Source organism: Rutilus rutilus, assembly GCF_951802725.1.
Source record: "Rutilus rutilus genome assembly, chromosome: 5".
In the NCBI taxonomy this organism is placed as follows: Eukaryota; Metazoa; Chordata; class Actinopteri; order Cypriniformes; family Leuciscidae; genus Rutilus; species Rutilus rutilus.
The window spans coordinates 31,769,116-31,783,136 of record NC_140213.1 but is presented as its reverse complement, the minus strand read 5'-3'; the positions used below and the strand labels follow the sequence as shown (position 1 = coordinate 31,783,136).

The window sequence follows — 14,021 nt, the reverse complement described above, 5'->3', positions numbered from 1 at the left end:
AAAATAGATACAAATATAAAAGGTAATGTGAACATGGTTAGTCATGTAGCCTACACTACTAGCTAATCTGAAACGTCCAAACGTCTTTTCAGTTTACGCATTTAGACTAGGCCTACATGGAATCCAACACAAAGTCAAGTGTTTATTGGTAGATGTTTATATTCTTTCATAATTATTTTTATATTTTTATGACCAACACAAAAGGTAGCCTACAGAAAAATACAAGAGGAATGCCTCGTGAGAAAGTCTATAATTGTTATAATAATAACAATAATAATACAATAATATTAACTAATAATAAATTAACAGTATAAGATTAAAACATATGCATAGTAATTATCAACATTTTAATAGCCTTTTAATAAACATGTTATTTAATCCCAACATACTGATATGTATACAGATTTTAAACGTTAAAATTTGCTTTGTTTTTATTATTTTATTATGCGTTTTTTCCCCCTGTTGTACGCGCCGACGTCAGGCGTCACGTGATCTGAGAGTGCGGAAGTTTTGATCCTGACAGACTCCGAGCGCTTTCAAGCTTCTGAACGTTTGTGCTTTTGATATATAAATGGTCAGGTACAGTGTTTCCTTGTACTTGCATTTATTTTCATAGCAATATTTCATAGACGTCTTATAGGCATCCCTTTGAGTTTCTTGCCGCTGTGTTTTTTCCACCGGAGATAGCAGGAGGAAGACTGCGTTGTGTAGATCTAATGAGAATCATTGTAAAATTCAGCTGATTTTTAAAAAATAGATAATTGTCATATTGTTATTATACACTCTTATTAATGGTTTTGTATTGCGACATACAGCATAACACTGTTTGTTCGACTTTATCTAAACCTCTGTCCGAGTCATCATGTGACTTTCATTTGGTTAAGCCTCTGGGTTTGTTTCTGTTAAGGCTGGATCAGTGTTTCATTTCGCTGTACTAGATTAGAGTCTTCTAGATTGGATCTAGATACGTGACCCATGTAACTGTGATGAAAGGGGGCGAAAAACACAAATCCCAGAGGATATTCAATTTGCATTTCCATCCATTGTCCATTGCAACAAAAATAGTATTGTGGGGTGCCAACTTCAGTAGGCTGTAGTATGCAGTGTATACCTGTAACACAACATATCAATTTAGCTACTGCCATGGCAAAAATATAACTCTATATTTACATTTTATGTGTGTGTGTGTGTATATTATTTATACACACACACACGCTTAAAGTGTGGTTGAGCGACATATTTAACACAGATTAAATGATTCATTGGTGTGTATATGTGTAGGATGACGCAGAAACGTTACCTGGAGGGACAGGTGTACTCTGTACCCCTCATCCAGCCAGACCTGAGGAGGGAAGAGGCTGTCCATCAGATCACTGATGCATTACAGTACCTGGAAACTATATCAACAGACATCTTTACTAGGTAAACACACATTTATTCACATTCAGTCGTAGTACAGAGTGTTTTTCTGCAGATCAGAGATGTAAATGATCAAGGATACACACAAACATTGAAGGCTACTTTTTGGGTCGCCTATTCAGGTCTCAACAATAAGTTTTTTCATAGTTTTTCAACATTAGCTATGTTTTCATCCTCCTATTTTTATGCCCTTCCCAGGAAGGGACAATTATGTTCTCTTGAACACATGGGATGGAAACGCTGCATTTTTCGCAAATGTTTTATATGATATTCCAGTTTTGCGCACAAGTTAATAACATTTTCACTGGCACAGCTACAAAAAATAAATATAGATTTTATGAAAAAAAAATGGTCACACTTTAGTTTAGGGTCCAATTATCACTATTAACTACGACTTTTGCCAAAAATAAACTCCTAATTACTGCGTATTTAAGTTTAGGTATTGGCTAGGATTAAGGTCATGCAGAATAAGGTATTAATATGTGCTTTATAAGTACTAATAAACAGACAATATACTAGTAATATACTTGCTAATAAGCAACTAGTTAATAGTGAGAATTGGAGAAGTGTTACCAAAATATTTTGTGCCACATATAAAACATGTTGCTAGAAATACATTACTTTTAGCAACAAATTTTATATGACAAAAAATAGATTTTTCTTAAAATTGTATTTTAAGTTCTTTACAAAAAAATGCTATAAATAATTTATTAGTTAAAGGTACAATATGTAAGAATTTGCATTAAAATATCCCATAATCTCAAGGCCAGTGTTATATATTTTGTTAAGTTGATTACTTACAATATCCCAAATGTTTCCAACTATTTTTAAATTGTGAGAAAATTGCGATTTTTAACCAAGGAAACGGGGCGTTAGAGCAGGGGGGAGCTGGGAGTCGCCAGTCAATTGCGTCATATCCGCGTTACCCTCGGTTTCCGCTCGTACTGCGTGGAGTCCTGGACAAATGCGGAAGTTGTAGTTGTAGCGTCTATCAAGCAACAAACGTTAGCTTGTTTCTTGCAGTCGTTATGGAACACAATTATTCTTTACCGATTGCAGCTGGTTCTGTCGACAAAGCATGCTTGCTTAATTTTATATTTTCCAAATGTAGCATTCGGTAATAGTTATGTTTATGTAAAGGAAGTATTATTGCTTTAGATTTGTGTTTAGTTTATTGACATTGTTTATCACGTCTGGTGTTTATGGCCATGTAAATAAATATAGCATGTGTTATACATAAAGATTAATCAGTATTTTGGCAAATGATGTGGGTATGTTCGAATGTACTTTTACAACAATTGTTTAGAACACGTAAAACTGCGCCGCGTTATCACAACAATGAATTCAACATACAGTAACATCTATGATAACCAATTTAGTATTAAACCTTACTTTTCTTGCGGTTAATTCATTTTAATGAAATAAAAGTGTGATGAGGTTCAAGAGTCAGGAAGGAAGAAGACAGGGGGCGGCGTGACTGGGACTCGTACTTTATCAAAATAAAACAAAACAAACAAAAGTCGTGCACAACGCGCATTCACCGTGGCAACCGCGACGGCACAAAACAGTTCAAAAATGAGAGCTCGGATCCACCGGTTTTCTTTCTCTGTGTCCAATTCTCTCTTCAGTCTCTCTCTCGTTCCAGCGCGCGGCTTATAAGCGGTCTCTCCACGCCGATCACTGCAATAAGACACAGGTGTTCGTCATTTGCACTTGACCTACTTGCGGGACGCTCGTCTCTTCTCTCTCCCATTACAGACCGCGCTGAACCACGCCCCCCCCTCGCCACAAAAAGCATGTCATTATAAAAATAAAACTTAACCTCATCCATGAACATGATTTTTCGATTCCCGTCTGACTGATTTACATCCACGGTGGAGTTTAAAACGACAGTTCCCATCATTCCACGCTCCTTCACATCGTCATCAAGCTACGCCGTTGTTGTTGTTTGGAATGTAGCGCCCTCTAGAGGCAAAACATTCTTGCATATTGTACCTTTAATTTTTAATAGCTGGACATTATATACACGACTGTTTTTTAAAGAAATAATATTTTTATTAATCAATGATGCATTAAACTGATCAAAAGGGACAGTAAAAACATAAAGTGTCTTTCTATTCAAAGAAAAAAATGCATCATGGTTTCCACAAAAATATGAAGCAGCACAACTGTTTTCAACATTGATAATAATAATACATGTTTCTTGAGCAGCAAATCAGCATATTAGAATGATTTCTGAAGGATCATGTGACACTGAAGACTGGAGTAATGATGCTGAAAATTCAGCTTTGCATCACAGTAGTATTACAATTATTTTAATATTTCACATTATGACTGTTTTTACTGTATTTTTTTAATATATCAAATGCATGCAGCCTTGGTGAGCATAAGAGACTTCCTTTAAAAACGTAAAAAAAAAAAATCGTATGGATCCCAAACTTCTGAATGGTAGTGCGACCAATTTAACTTCATGAAATCCATCACTTCATACAGTTTTGTTGGAACGTGTTCATCAAAATCTTGTATGTTGACCAGCTAGATAACTCTAGAAGGAACAACATTTCAGTGCATAAATCAGAGCAAATGATTATGAGTGCAAGGCACTATAAAGTCCTATAAAGTAAGTGCCGTCAACGGGCCCAAAACTCCCTCACACTGGCCCCGGGCCATCCTTGTTGTTGCGCCTGGCTATTGATGGAGAGAGTGTGTTTAGACTGTGCGAAAATAACAAAAGAGAAATACAATGAAAGGTGTGTGTTTTGCATGAGACACAGTTGTGAGGGAGTGAGTGCTCAAATATGCTAATTCCAGCTGAACATGCTGGAAAACCATCCACAGCGTTACCATGACAACATGGCACGTAGGGGTCCAGGGAACATATTTGTGTGTGTGTGGTGAAGCAGTGCGTTTCTAGGTCAGCTCTATTAAGCCTCTCCTTCCCCCCTCTCTTTTAGTCATTCTTCTGTCATTTTCCCTCCTTTTCTAATGGAGGGTCTTTTCAGACAGCATGTAGTGCCATAGGCTACAGAAGAGCGCACTTAGTAGTGATGATAGGACTGTACACATGCACAATTATGCTCACATTCCCGCTGCACTTTGTTTGTTTTCAGGCTGGCGTACTGTAGCTACCTTATGCAATCAAGGGATCTTTTTCCCATTTGTGATGTTTGGCCACAGAAGAAGTGTAGACGAACGAAAGAGTTGTGGTCAGTGAGTTACAGTAGGTGTAATAAAAAGGCCAAGACAGATGGCATTGTCATAGAGCCAGAAGGTCAGAGTATAGGTGCTGTTTTGTCTGCAAAGCAATAGCATGCTGCAGTACACCGTGACCGTTTGAGCTTTGCTTGTCATTCAGACCGTTGTTTGGAGAAGTTTGCTGCAGAGTTTCGCATTCATCCTGGTTGTTGCAGAATTTTATGTGAAATTTAAGATAGACTGTGAACTAAGATTTTTCAGTGACTAATACTTATATATAAAGGCCGTAGTGGCCAGTAAATCGATTAATTGCATCTAACATAAAAGTTTTTGTTTATATAATATATGTGTGTATACGTATTATTATATATTTATATATATATATATATATATATATATATATATATATATATATATATATATATATAAAATGTGTGTGTGTATATGTACCCATATGCAGTATATGTGTGTGTGTGTGTATATACACACACACACACACACACACACATATATATATATATATATATATGTGTGTAATAATTATATACAGAAAGTTCAAAAGAACAGCATTTATTTTATATAGAAATACTTTACATTATAAAACTATAACATTATACAACTTTATTTGAAGCATGCTTGATTAATAAGTGTTAATTTCTCCAAACTTTTAAACGGTATTGTGTACTGTTTATATTTGTATATAACATATATACTGTTTTATTAATTCACAATGCACTTGTACCTTACCGCTTATAGCAAATTAAAGCTAAATTTATACTTAATGCAGTATTTACATAGATTTCACTCAGAAATACTTGATACACAGAATATATTTAATTATTTGACAAGACCATAGTACATTTTTGAAATTGAAATTATCAGTGTTGAATGTACAAATAGTTAAATATCAGTCAAACACACTGGTTTAAAGTGGATTCATTGCAAAACAGTTTCAATCAACAACATATTAGTTCAGAATTGAATTTCAGGCTACACTCTGGCGAAGGTCTGATCCTAATATGTCCACCTGTGTTCTGCAGACATTTTTTTGACTTGGTTTGGCTTTGACAGGGTGTCTCAGAGCGTGGAGAAGAACCGTGCACACCTTCAGACCGTCACAGACCGGATCAAATTGGCTCAAGCCAGAGTCCAGAAGATCAAAGGAAGCAAGAAAGCCACAAAGGTGATGCAGATGATTCAGACACAGTGTCTGAGGACACAGGACACAGTGTAGATAAACGTATTCTGCAAGAACGATGTACACTTTAATTACTGAAATGCTGTTAAGTATTTACAAGAACAATATTTCACCACAGCTCCACCTCAGCGAACAAAAAGGAGAAAGAGATAAAAGCACTGAAAGATTACATGTATTTTCAGTCATCTTTAGTCAGATGCATTTACACTGTGACTGTGCCTCAGATTCAGTCAACTCTATCTGTGTCTGTGAAGGGGTGAACCAAATGGCCCATACAGACGTTGAAAGAAAGATTTCTGAGCAACATTGCTCAGAGTAAATTGCAGTGTAGATCAATCTCCTAACAGTTTTCTATTGAATATAGCCCTTTTGTCTTCATGTTTAAAGTTCTGTCTCACAGACAGAACTTTGGGTTAAGATTATTGAAGGACGACATGCTAACATCGCTGCTGAAGAACTGCTACACTACAAACCTTCAATAAATTATTCTCCCCACACAGAGAGAATTTAACCATTATGGTAAGTTTAACCATTCTGGTTAAACTTACTTATTTTATGTATTAGAGAAATCGAAACCTAAACAACCGCTCGGCCAAATACAGCTAAATCTAACAAAGCACGTAAACATTCGAAAGGAGCCGATATTGTGGCAGCAATATATGATAACATTTTAAAATATGTAGGCTATTATACACAACATTAAAAATACAAACCAAGCAGCTTTTTTTTTACCTCATGTAAATGAGAGGTTGCATTATCTTGTTTCTGCTAATTTCCATATTTTTAAAATGACATCCTTTTGAGATAAAATGCAAGGATATAAAAACCATTTCGAATATACCGTACGTGCTTCTAGCTTTCTGTTTATAAAAATGAGATTTAAATAATAAATAGAACATTATTTCCCTATTATTAAATGAAATACAAATTTATTTGTATTATTCCAAGCATAAGACATTTTATTTACAGCAGACAATCATGCGACTGACCACGTGAGCAGCGCGTTCGCGGGATTACAAAACTCGCTCCTCCACCATCAATAAATGGCCAGAGTTTTATCACTGAGGAGCTGTACATTTATTTTTACAGACTTCCACATGAGAAACAATTACCGTCCGACATCGACAACAAAGACAGAGCACACAGGGAGAATAAATAGGGGAGCGAACAAGTAGGTGGGGCAACTGAACCTATAATCAGGTAACAAGTGGGGCTGGTTAAAGGGGTCATATAATGCCATTTTTGTACAAGTTAATATGATTCTTTAGGGTCTAAATGAAAAGTTTGTAATATACTTTAATAAAAAAATGTCATTAGTATTGTAAGAAAACACTAATTTAACCTGGTCAAAAACAGCTCTGTTTTCAGCACGCCGTTTAAGTGCATGCGTCTTTAAATGATAATGAGCTTTGCTCACCCCGCCCCTCTGTTCTGTGGGGCGTTTTGATACAACACACGTGAAGTGTTGCCTTGACAACAGTTGAGGGTATATTTTGGAGAAAGAATGGCAGCGGGAGTCTCTGAGGACACATTTGTGCAACCGTATCAATTTGAACCGGAGTCGGACCCGGAACACGATGACGGCCCCGAAGAAGTTCGACAATTAAGGCTTGAACAGGACGTTTCTGAATGGTTGGTTGGTGAGCTCTGTCACCAAACCAAGAAAAGAAAGACCGAAGTGACAGAACCCTGACTAATGGTTAAAACAGTGAAAATTACAAAACCTATTTTGCAAAACAACATTTCTTTTATATTAAGAAAATAGAGATTATTTTAGAATAATTAAGTTTTGTTTGTGATATTATTTTTATGACAATTCAGCACATTTACCCCCACATTCTCCTTACTGCATTATTATGATAAAAAATGAACAACTTTATCTGTTGTGCACTTTGATCTTTAAAACTTTTACATTCACAAAGAGCCTTATTACACACTGCATGAAAGGTAATATTTGAAAAAGCATAATAGGGGCGCTTTAAATGGTTATATGTTTGATGTGTTTGTGTAGGTGTTCTCCAGTGCCAAATACCCCGCTCCAGAAAAACTGCAGGATTATTCTTCCATCTTTACGGGAGCAGTTGATCCCGCGTCCCAAAAGCGGCCTCGCTTTAAAGTTCAGAGCAAACTCCGCCCATTGGATGACAAGTCCTTACAGGTGAAACAAATTTGACAAACATGAAAGTGACTTCCTTATGCTCACTTTGCAGAGTATATGGATTATATATATATATATATATATTTTTTTTTTTTTATATGTGGAAATTAATGGATATAAGCTAGCATTTTGTCTTTATTTTTTTGTATACTTTTAGATTGTAATGCATTATTGTAAAGTCTACAGTTCATAATTATTTCCCTTGTATAATTTAATAGAGTTTTCAACAACAACAAAAATCTGACATGAAGAGAGGAAGTGAACTCTCTTTCATCTTTTTATTTATTTATATTTGATTTTTTTATTTAACTACATTTTAAAATATGGATTGAATGTTTTAAATATGTAGATTCATTTGTACATTTACATTTTATTTTATTTTATTTATTGTTTTTATTTCCAAAAATCATGGTAACAGAAGTGATATTATAATATTACTATATCAACTCTGTTGCCATGATTTTTATGACACTTACAAGTAAAATTTCGGACAAGAATTTCAGACTCAGTGTGTAAGGACCTTTAAGCTTATTTTAATTTGTTTTAAAATGTAGTTTAAATAATAAATTATTCAATTGCTTTTTAAATTAAAACATAAATGGAAATATTTAAAACTTTATTCAATTCATGTTTTAAAATGTAATTAAATAAATCAATAAAATATTAAATTAAAAATAATTTAGCATTTTGAAAAAACATTGTCCAATTGTTAAAAATTGGAGTTAAAAATACCATTGGACAGTTCACTTGTGTAGGCAATAATCAACCACACAAGCACGTAACAGTTGTTAAATGAAAAAGAAAAGATATTTCTCTTTTTAAGAAGCTCCTTGTAGTTTCACGACCTTGAGCGCTAGGTTTGTAACGTCAAATCACAGTGTAAAACTCTGAACACAAATTTATGTTAAAATGATTCATGAAATGACCAACAAATGTGTTTCATAGGAGAAGTTGATGTATTTGCCAGTGTGCGTAAACACTAAGAAGCACTCTGAGGATGAGAAAGAGGAGGGTTTGGGAAGTCTGCCGAGAAATGTCAACTCAGTCAGCTCCTTATTGCTGTTCAACACAACGGAGAACCTGTGAGTACACACACACCTACACATATTGACTGAATGCTGCACAGGCGATGCAACCTTATTAACGCTCATATAATCATCGCTATGTGTGTTTGTGTATTTTCAGCTATAAGAAATATGTGTTTCTCGACCCTCTGGCGGGCGCCGTAACTAAAACACACACCACGTTAGAGACGGAAAAGGAAGATAAACCGTTTGATGCACCGCTGTCGATCACCAAGAGAGAGCAGCTAGAAAGACAGGTTGTTCAGTCACACCTATAATAAGGCAATAAACTGACAACAGGATGCAAGCTTAGCTGATGTCTCTTTCACGCTTTCTTCTCAGACCGCAGAGAATTATTTCTATGTGCCAGACCTGGGGCAAGTGCCGGAGATCGATGTGCCGTCTTACCTGCCTGACCTACCCGGCATCGCTGATGACCTCATGTACAGCGCTGACCTCGGCCCAGGGTTCGCACCATCCGTTCCTGCCAGCAACAGCATCCCTGAACTTCCCTCGTTTGGCACAGAGCATGATGAATCTAGTGGATCCGGTAGGATCATTATTAACATTATTTTTTTGACAGATTTTAAACTTAAAGAGGTCATATTATAAGAAAAAAAAAAAAAATCCATTTATTTTTTATATTATTGTTTATATTTTTATATTATTTACATTTATAAAAAAATAATAAAGACGTATAATGTGACCCCTATGTTTTCCTTCATAGTCTAACATTTTTTTTGAATACTTTTTTTTTTTTTAAGACTCTCATTTTAGACTTGAGGCTCCGCCCCCTCCGCCGCCTCCACCCCCTCCTCCACCAGAGCCAGCCCAGGTATTGGCCCCGCCCCCTGGAACTTCTCCAGCCCCGCCCCCTCCACCCCCGCCTCCACCTATCACACCGGAATACACTGCTGTCACATCAAGCCAAGCCACTCCCACAAGTAAGATTCATTTTCATTGTATTTTTTATCATTTTATTGTTATTGCTTGTGAGGCAAACCGACTGTGATGATGTCATGGCAATATTGAATTGCTATTGGTCTACTTTCTTGCAACTTTTTTTAGACTGCAAAGATGGTTGAAGGGATAGTTTTATCAAAATGTATTCATTTACATTAATCGAACTATCAATTTAAGTGTTCAAAACCTAAACCTATTTGAAACATGACTTTTATATTTCTGCCTTCTGCCCACAAACAACAAAAACAATATTTGTTTGTCCATATAACACTACCATTTAAAGTTTGTTTGTTTTTTAAATCTTTTTGAACGAGGTTTCTTATGCTCACCAAGACTGCATTTATTTGATCAAAATTACAGTAAAAACAGTATTATTGTGAAATATTATTACAGTTTCAAACAACTGTTTGCTATGTTATTATATTTTAAAATGTAATTTATTCCTGTGATACATTCAGCATCATTACTCCAGTCTTCAGTGTCACATGATGCTTCAGAAATCATTCTAATATGCTGACTTTCTACTCAAGAAACATTTCTTATCATCATCAATGTTGAAAGCAGTTGTGCTGCTTAATATTTTGGTGCAAAAAAAAATTTTCAGGATTTTTTGATGAATAGAAAGTTCAAAAGAACAGCATTTATTTTAAATAAATATCACTTTATAAAAGCCTTTACTGTTACTTTTCATCAATTGAATGCATCCTCGCTGAATAAAAGTATTCATTTCTTTAAAAAAATAAATCAAACATTTGAATGGTAGTGAATGTCAAACACATTCTTTTGTGTTTATGTTTACAAGGTGTGATGAAAGGCGCCCCTACTGAGGTGGTAAAGCCGTCGGACGGGCGAGCAAGCCTGCTGGAGTCGATCCGAAACGCCGGCGGTATCGGCAAAGCAAACCTCCGAAATGTGAAGGGCCGCAAGATGGAGAAGAAGAAACAGAAGGAACAAGAGCAAGGTCAGACGCCACCAGTGTTTACACTCTGTGCTAAAAGTAGGCCGTGCATACTGTCAAACAGAGTCAATTAGAGGGTGTTAACATTAGCTAAACTGTAATTTGAATAAGAACTTGTTAGTAGTGTTTGCTAAGGCGAGCATAAAAAATCCTATGGTACCCAAGCCGCATGTACAGACATGGGTCAGTAAGAAACCACCTAGTAATCGCATAGGTACATCCTGGTAACCACCCAGAATATATGTAAAAATGTACTAGCAATTAATTAGCAAGATCAATATAATAAGCGTACAAGAGTATTCTTTTTTTTAAATGAGGAATTCATTGTTTCAGTATCACTGATGTAAGGAAGAGCGCTGTGGTATTTGGAAAGGTCAAAAGAGACATTTACTTTCATTAAATCTGCCCTATTAAGCCTTTTTAAATCTGCTTGACATTTGCTCTGAAATCGACTGGCTCTTGACTCACAAAGTCTCAGATATTTAAGACAAGTTCTTCATTGATATAGTGTCATTGGATAAACTATATGGTATTTTGAATTAGTCATCTCTGAGAGGTAATTACTAATGATTTAGGACTTGGTTGAGAATAAATGCCACGGTTAAGATTTGAGAGAACATAATTTAATGTTCTTTATTACTTGTTATTCTCCTGAAATATGGGCTGTTTAATGCAGAAAATAACAGGCATTCTTTGGAAACTGCTTTTCTTTCTTTTGAGGAACACTCAAAAAGTCTCTGAGTCTCTGAAAAGGTCAAAAAAGCACAATAAAAGTGATCCGTATGACTTATGCGCGATATACACTACTGTTCAAAAGTTTGTGGGTGGTCAGATTCTTTTTTTGAAAAGGTTTCTTATGCTCACCCAGGCTGCATTTATATAAACAAAATTACATAAAAAATTGTACTATTGTAAAATATAATAACAATTTTAAATACATTTTCTCTATTTTAATATTTTAAATGTAATTTAGTCCTGTAATGTCAGCTAAATTTCCAGCATAATTATTAATACTCCAGTATTCAGTGTCACATGATCCTTCATAAATCATTATAATATGCTGATTTGTTGCTCTAGATACATTTATTATTATCAGTGTTGAAAATAGTTGTGCTGCTTCATATTTTGTGGAAAGTATTTTCAGGATTAATTTTCTTCCAGGAAATTAAAGTTCATTTAAATGAACATCATTTATTTTAAATAAATATTTTGTAACATGAATGTCTTTAGTCACCAAGTCTTAAAGGAACCGTATGTAAGAAATGTATTTCAATTAATCATAAAATGGCCCTGATATGTCACTAGACATTAAGAAATCGTGTTCATTTCAAATACTTATATCACTGACAACAGTAGTCCGGCCAGGATATTGTCATTTAAAAAGTGAAATTGCAGCCCTCAACTGATGTTGATGTTGTCATGTTGTGTTTTGGCCTGAAGCGCCACCCTCCACCTATCTACCAATCACGAAGTCAGTAGTGTTTCGGCATCGGGGTTGCCAGCTCTGCTCTGGTTACCACAGCCATAGATATCATATAAAGGCTAGATGTCTCGTCCGCGCTGCTGGCCAATGGAGCTCGACATCCGCACACGGCGGCCATCTTAAGACAGGGTGCTCGCTCACTCATAACATGGTGCATGTACTTTTAAATAACCATAACTTGCTCAATTTTCTACCGATTTTCAAACGGTTTGGTTTGTTATAAACGTCAGAGATGTAGCTATTATACTGCATACATATGAATAATTATGTTCAAAATGTTTAAGCATTCAGAATTATAGCCACGTTAATAACGTTTGTAAGAAACCAAACCGTTTGTAAATCCGTCCAGATTTCAGCGAGATAAGAGGATTTGTGTGCGTGCTGATCACTCACCTTAATTCACAGAGCCCTGTCCTAAGATGGCCGCCGGTGATGCCGGAAGTGACTCCGCCTTAAGACATCTAGCCTTTATATGATATCTATGACCACAGCTACGTAGCAGCCTACGTTCCTGCTGGATCCTGCAGCCTATCTGGCAACCTCGAGTCAGGGGGGAGGGGGAGGGGATACACCGCTCTACAGTAATTTGAAAGTGATTGCAGTACCAGTTTTGGCCACAATCTTACATACGGCTCCTTTAAGTTCTTAAAAAAAAATCTTCTGAAGTCCTGTAATGTGTAACATTTATAGAAAAAGCTAATTTTTCCTGTCACTTAAACTAGCAATCATCTTTTTTTCCAGTTGGTGCAGCGGTCAGCGGTGGAGACCTGATGTCGGACCTCTTCAATAAATTGGCCTTACGCAGGAAAGGTGCGTTTGAAACCTTAATTTTAGCGCCTCAATGTCTGGGTTTTCATGCAGCCTGATGGTTGTTTTCCCCTTGTGAATATTTGACAGGTATCTCTGGCAAGGTTCCAGGGGCTGGAGACTCCTCTGAAGCACCTGCCAGCTCCGGCGGAGCGTTCGCCAGGATGTCAGATGTGATCCCGCCCCTTCCAGCGCCGCAGCAACCGACCGCAGACGATGAGGATGACTGGGAGGCGTAACCATGGCGACCCAAGGTTGAGTGGGAAACTCAAGTCGGGAGTTGAAATCCTCAAAGACAAGAGTCTGCAAATATTGTCTCTCCAAGGAGAGCTATGGAGTGTTAAGTGAGACATTTTGTCGCTTGTTTTGTAACCTTAAGGTCAGTGAATGAACAAAAGTATGAGAAGATGTGTTCTAAATGTCATTAAAACCCTTAGAGCCAGAGAGATTATATTATGAAAGTCAACATGACATCTAAATTCAACAGTGCAATTCATTCTATATATATATAAAAAATCTTTCATCAAGTTCCTCTAGTTCCGAAATGACTTTCCTTTTCATCTGATGTCATCTAGGCCACACAAGCAATTGGTTAATGTTAACCAGTTTCACTCAGAAATCTGACATTATGGTTGTTTTATGTTGACTTTACTTAATCACACTTTTTGATGAACATTTTTCACTTCTCATGCACATTCAAAACAAGGTGACAATGAAGTTGATGGTGAATTATATTCCATTAAGGAAGAAAAGAATGTATATAAAAACTGTTTTAC

At 36.1% G+C, this 14,021-nt stretch overlaps 1 protein-coding gene across 1 annotated transcript; it reads left to right on the top strand.

Moving 5' to 3' along the window:
* Positions 1–476: 476 nt before the first annotated feature.
* Positions 477–13,894, top strand: wash1 (WAS protein family homolog 1). The gene is made up of 11 exons (XM_084409456.1): positions 477–579; positions 1,282–1,422; positions 5,686–5,797; positions 7,824–7,970; positions 8,916–9,052; positions 9,156–9,291; positions 9,377–9,584; positions 9,799–9,978; positions 10,800–10,958; positions 13,180–13,248; positions 13,336–13,894. The coding sequence occupies exons 1-11, from the start codon at positions 572–574 to the stop codon at positions 13,482–13,484; spliced, it is 1,446 nt and encodes a 481-aa protein (XP_084265582.1). The 5' UTR covers positions 477–571; the 3' UTR covers positions 13,485–13,894.
* Positions 13,895–14,021: the final 127 nt, after the last annotated feature.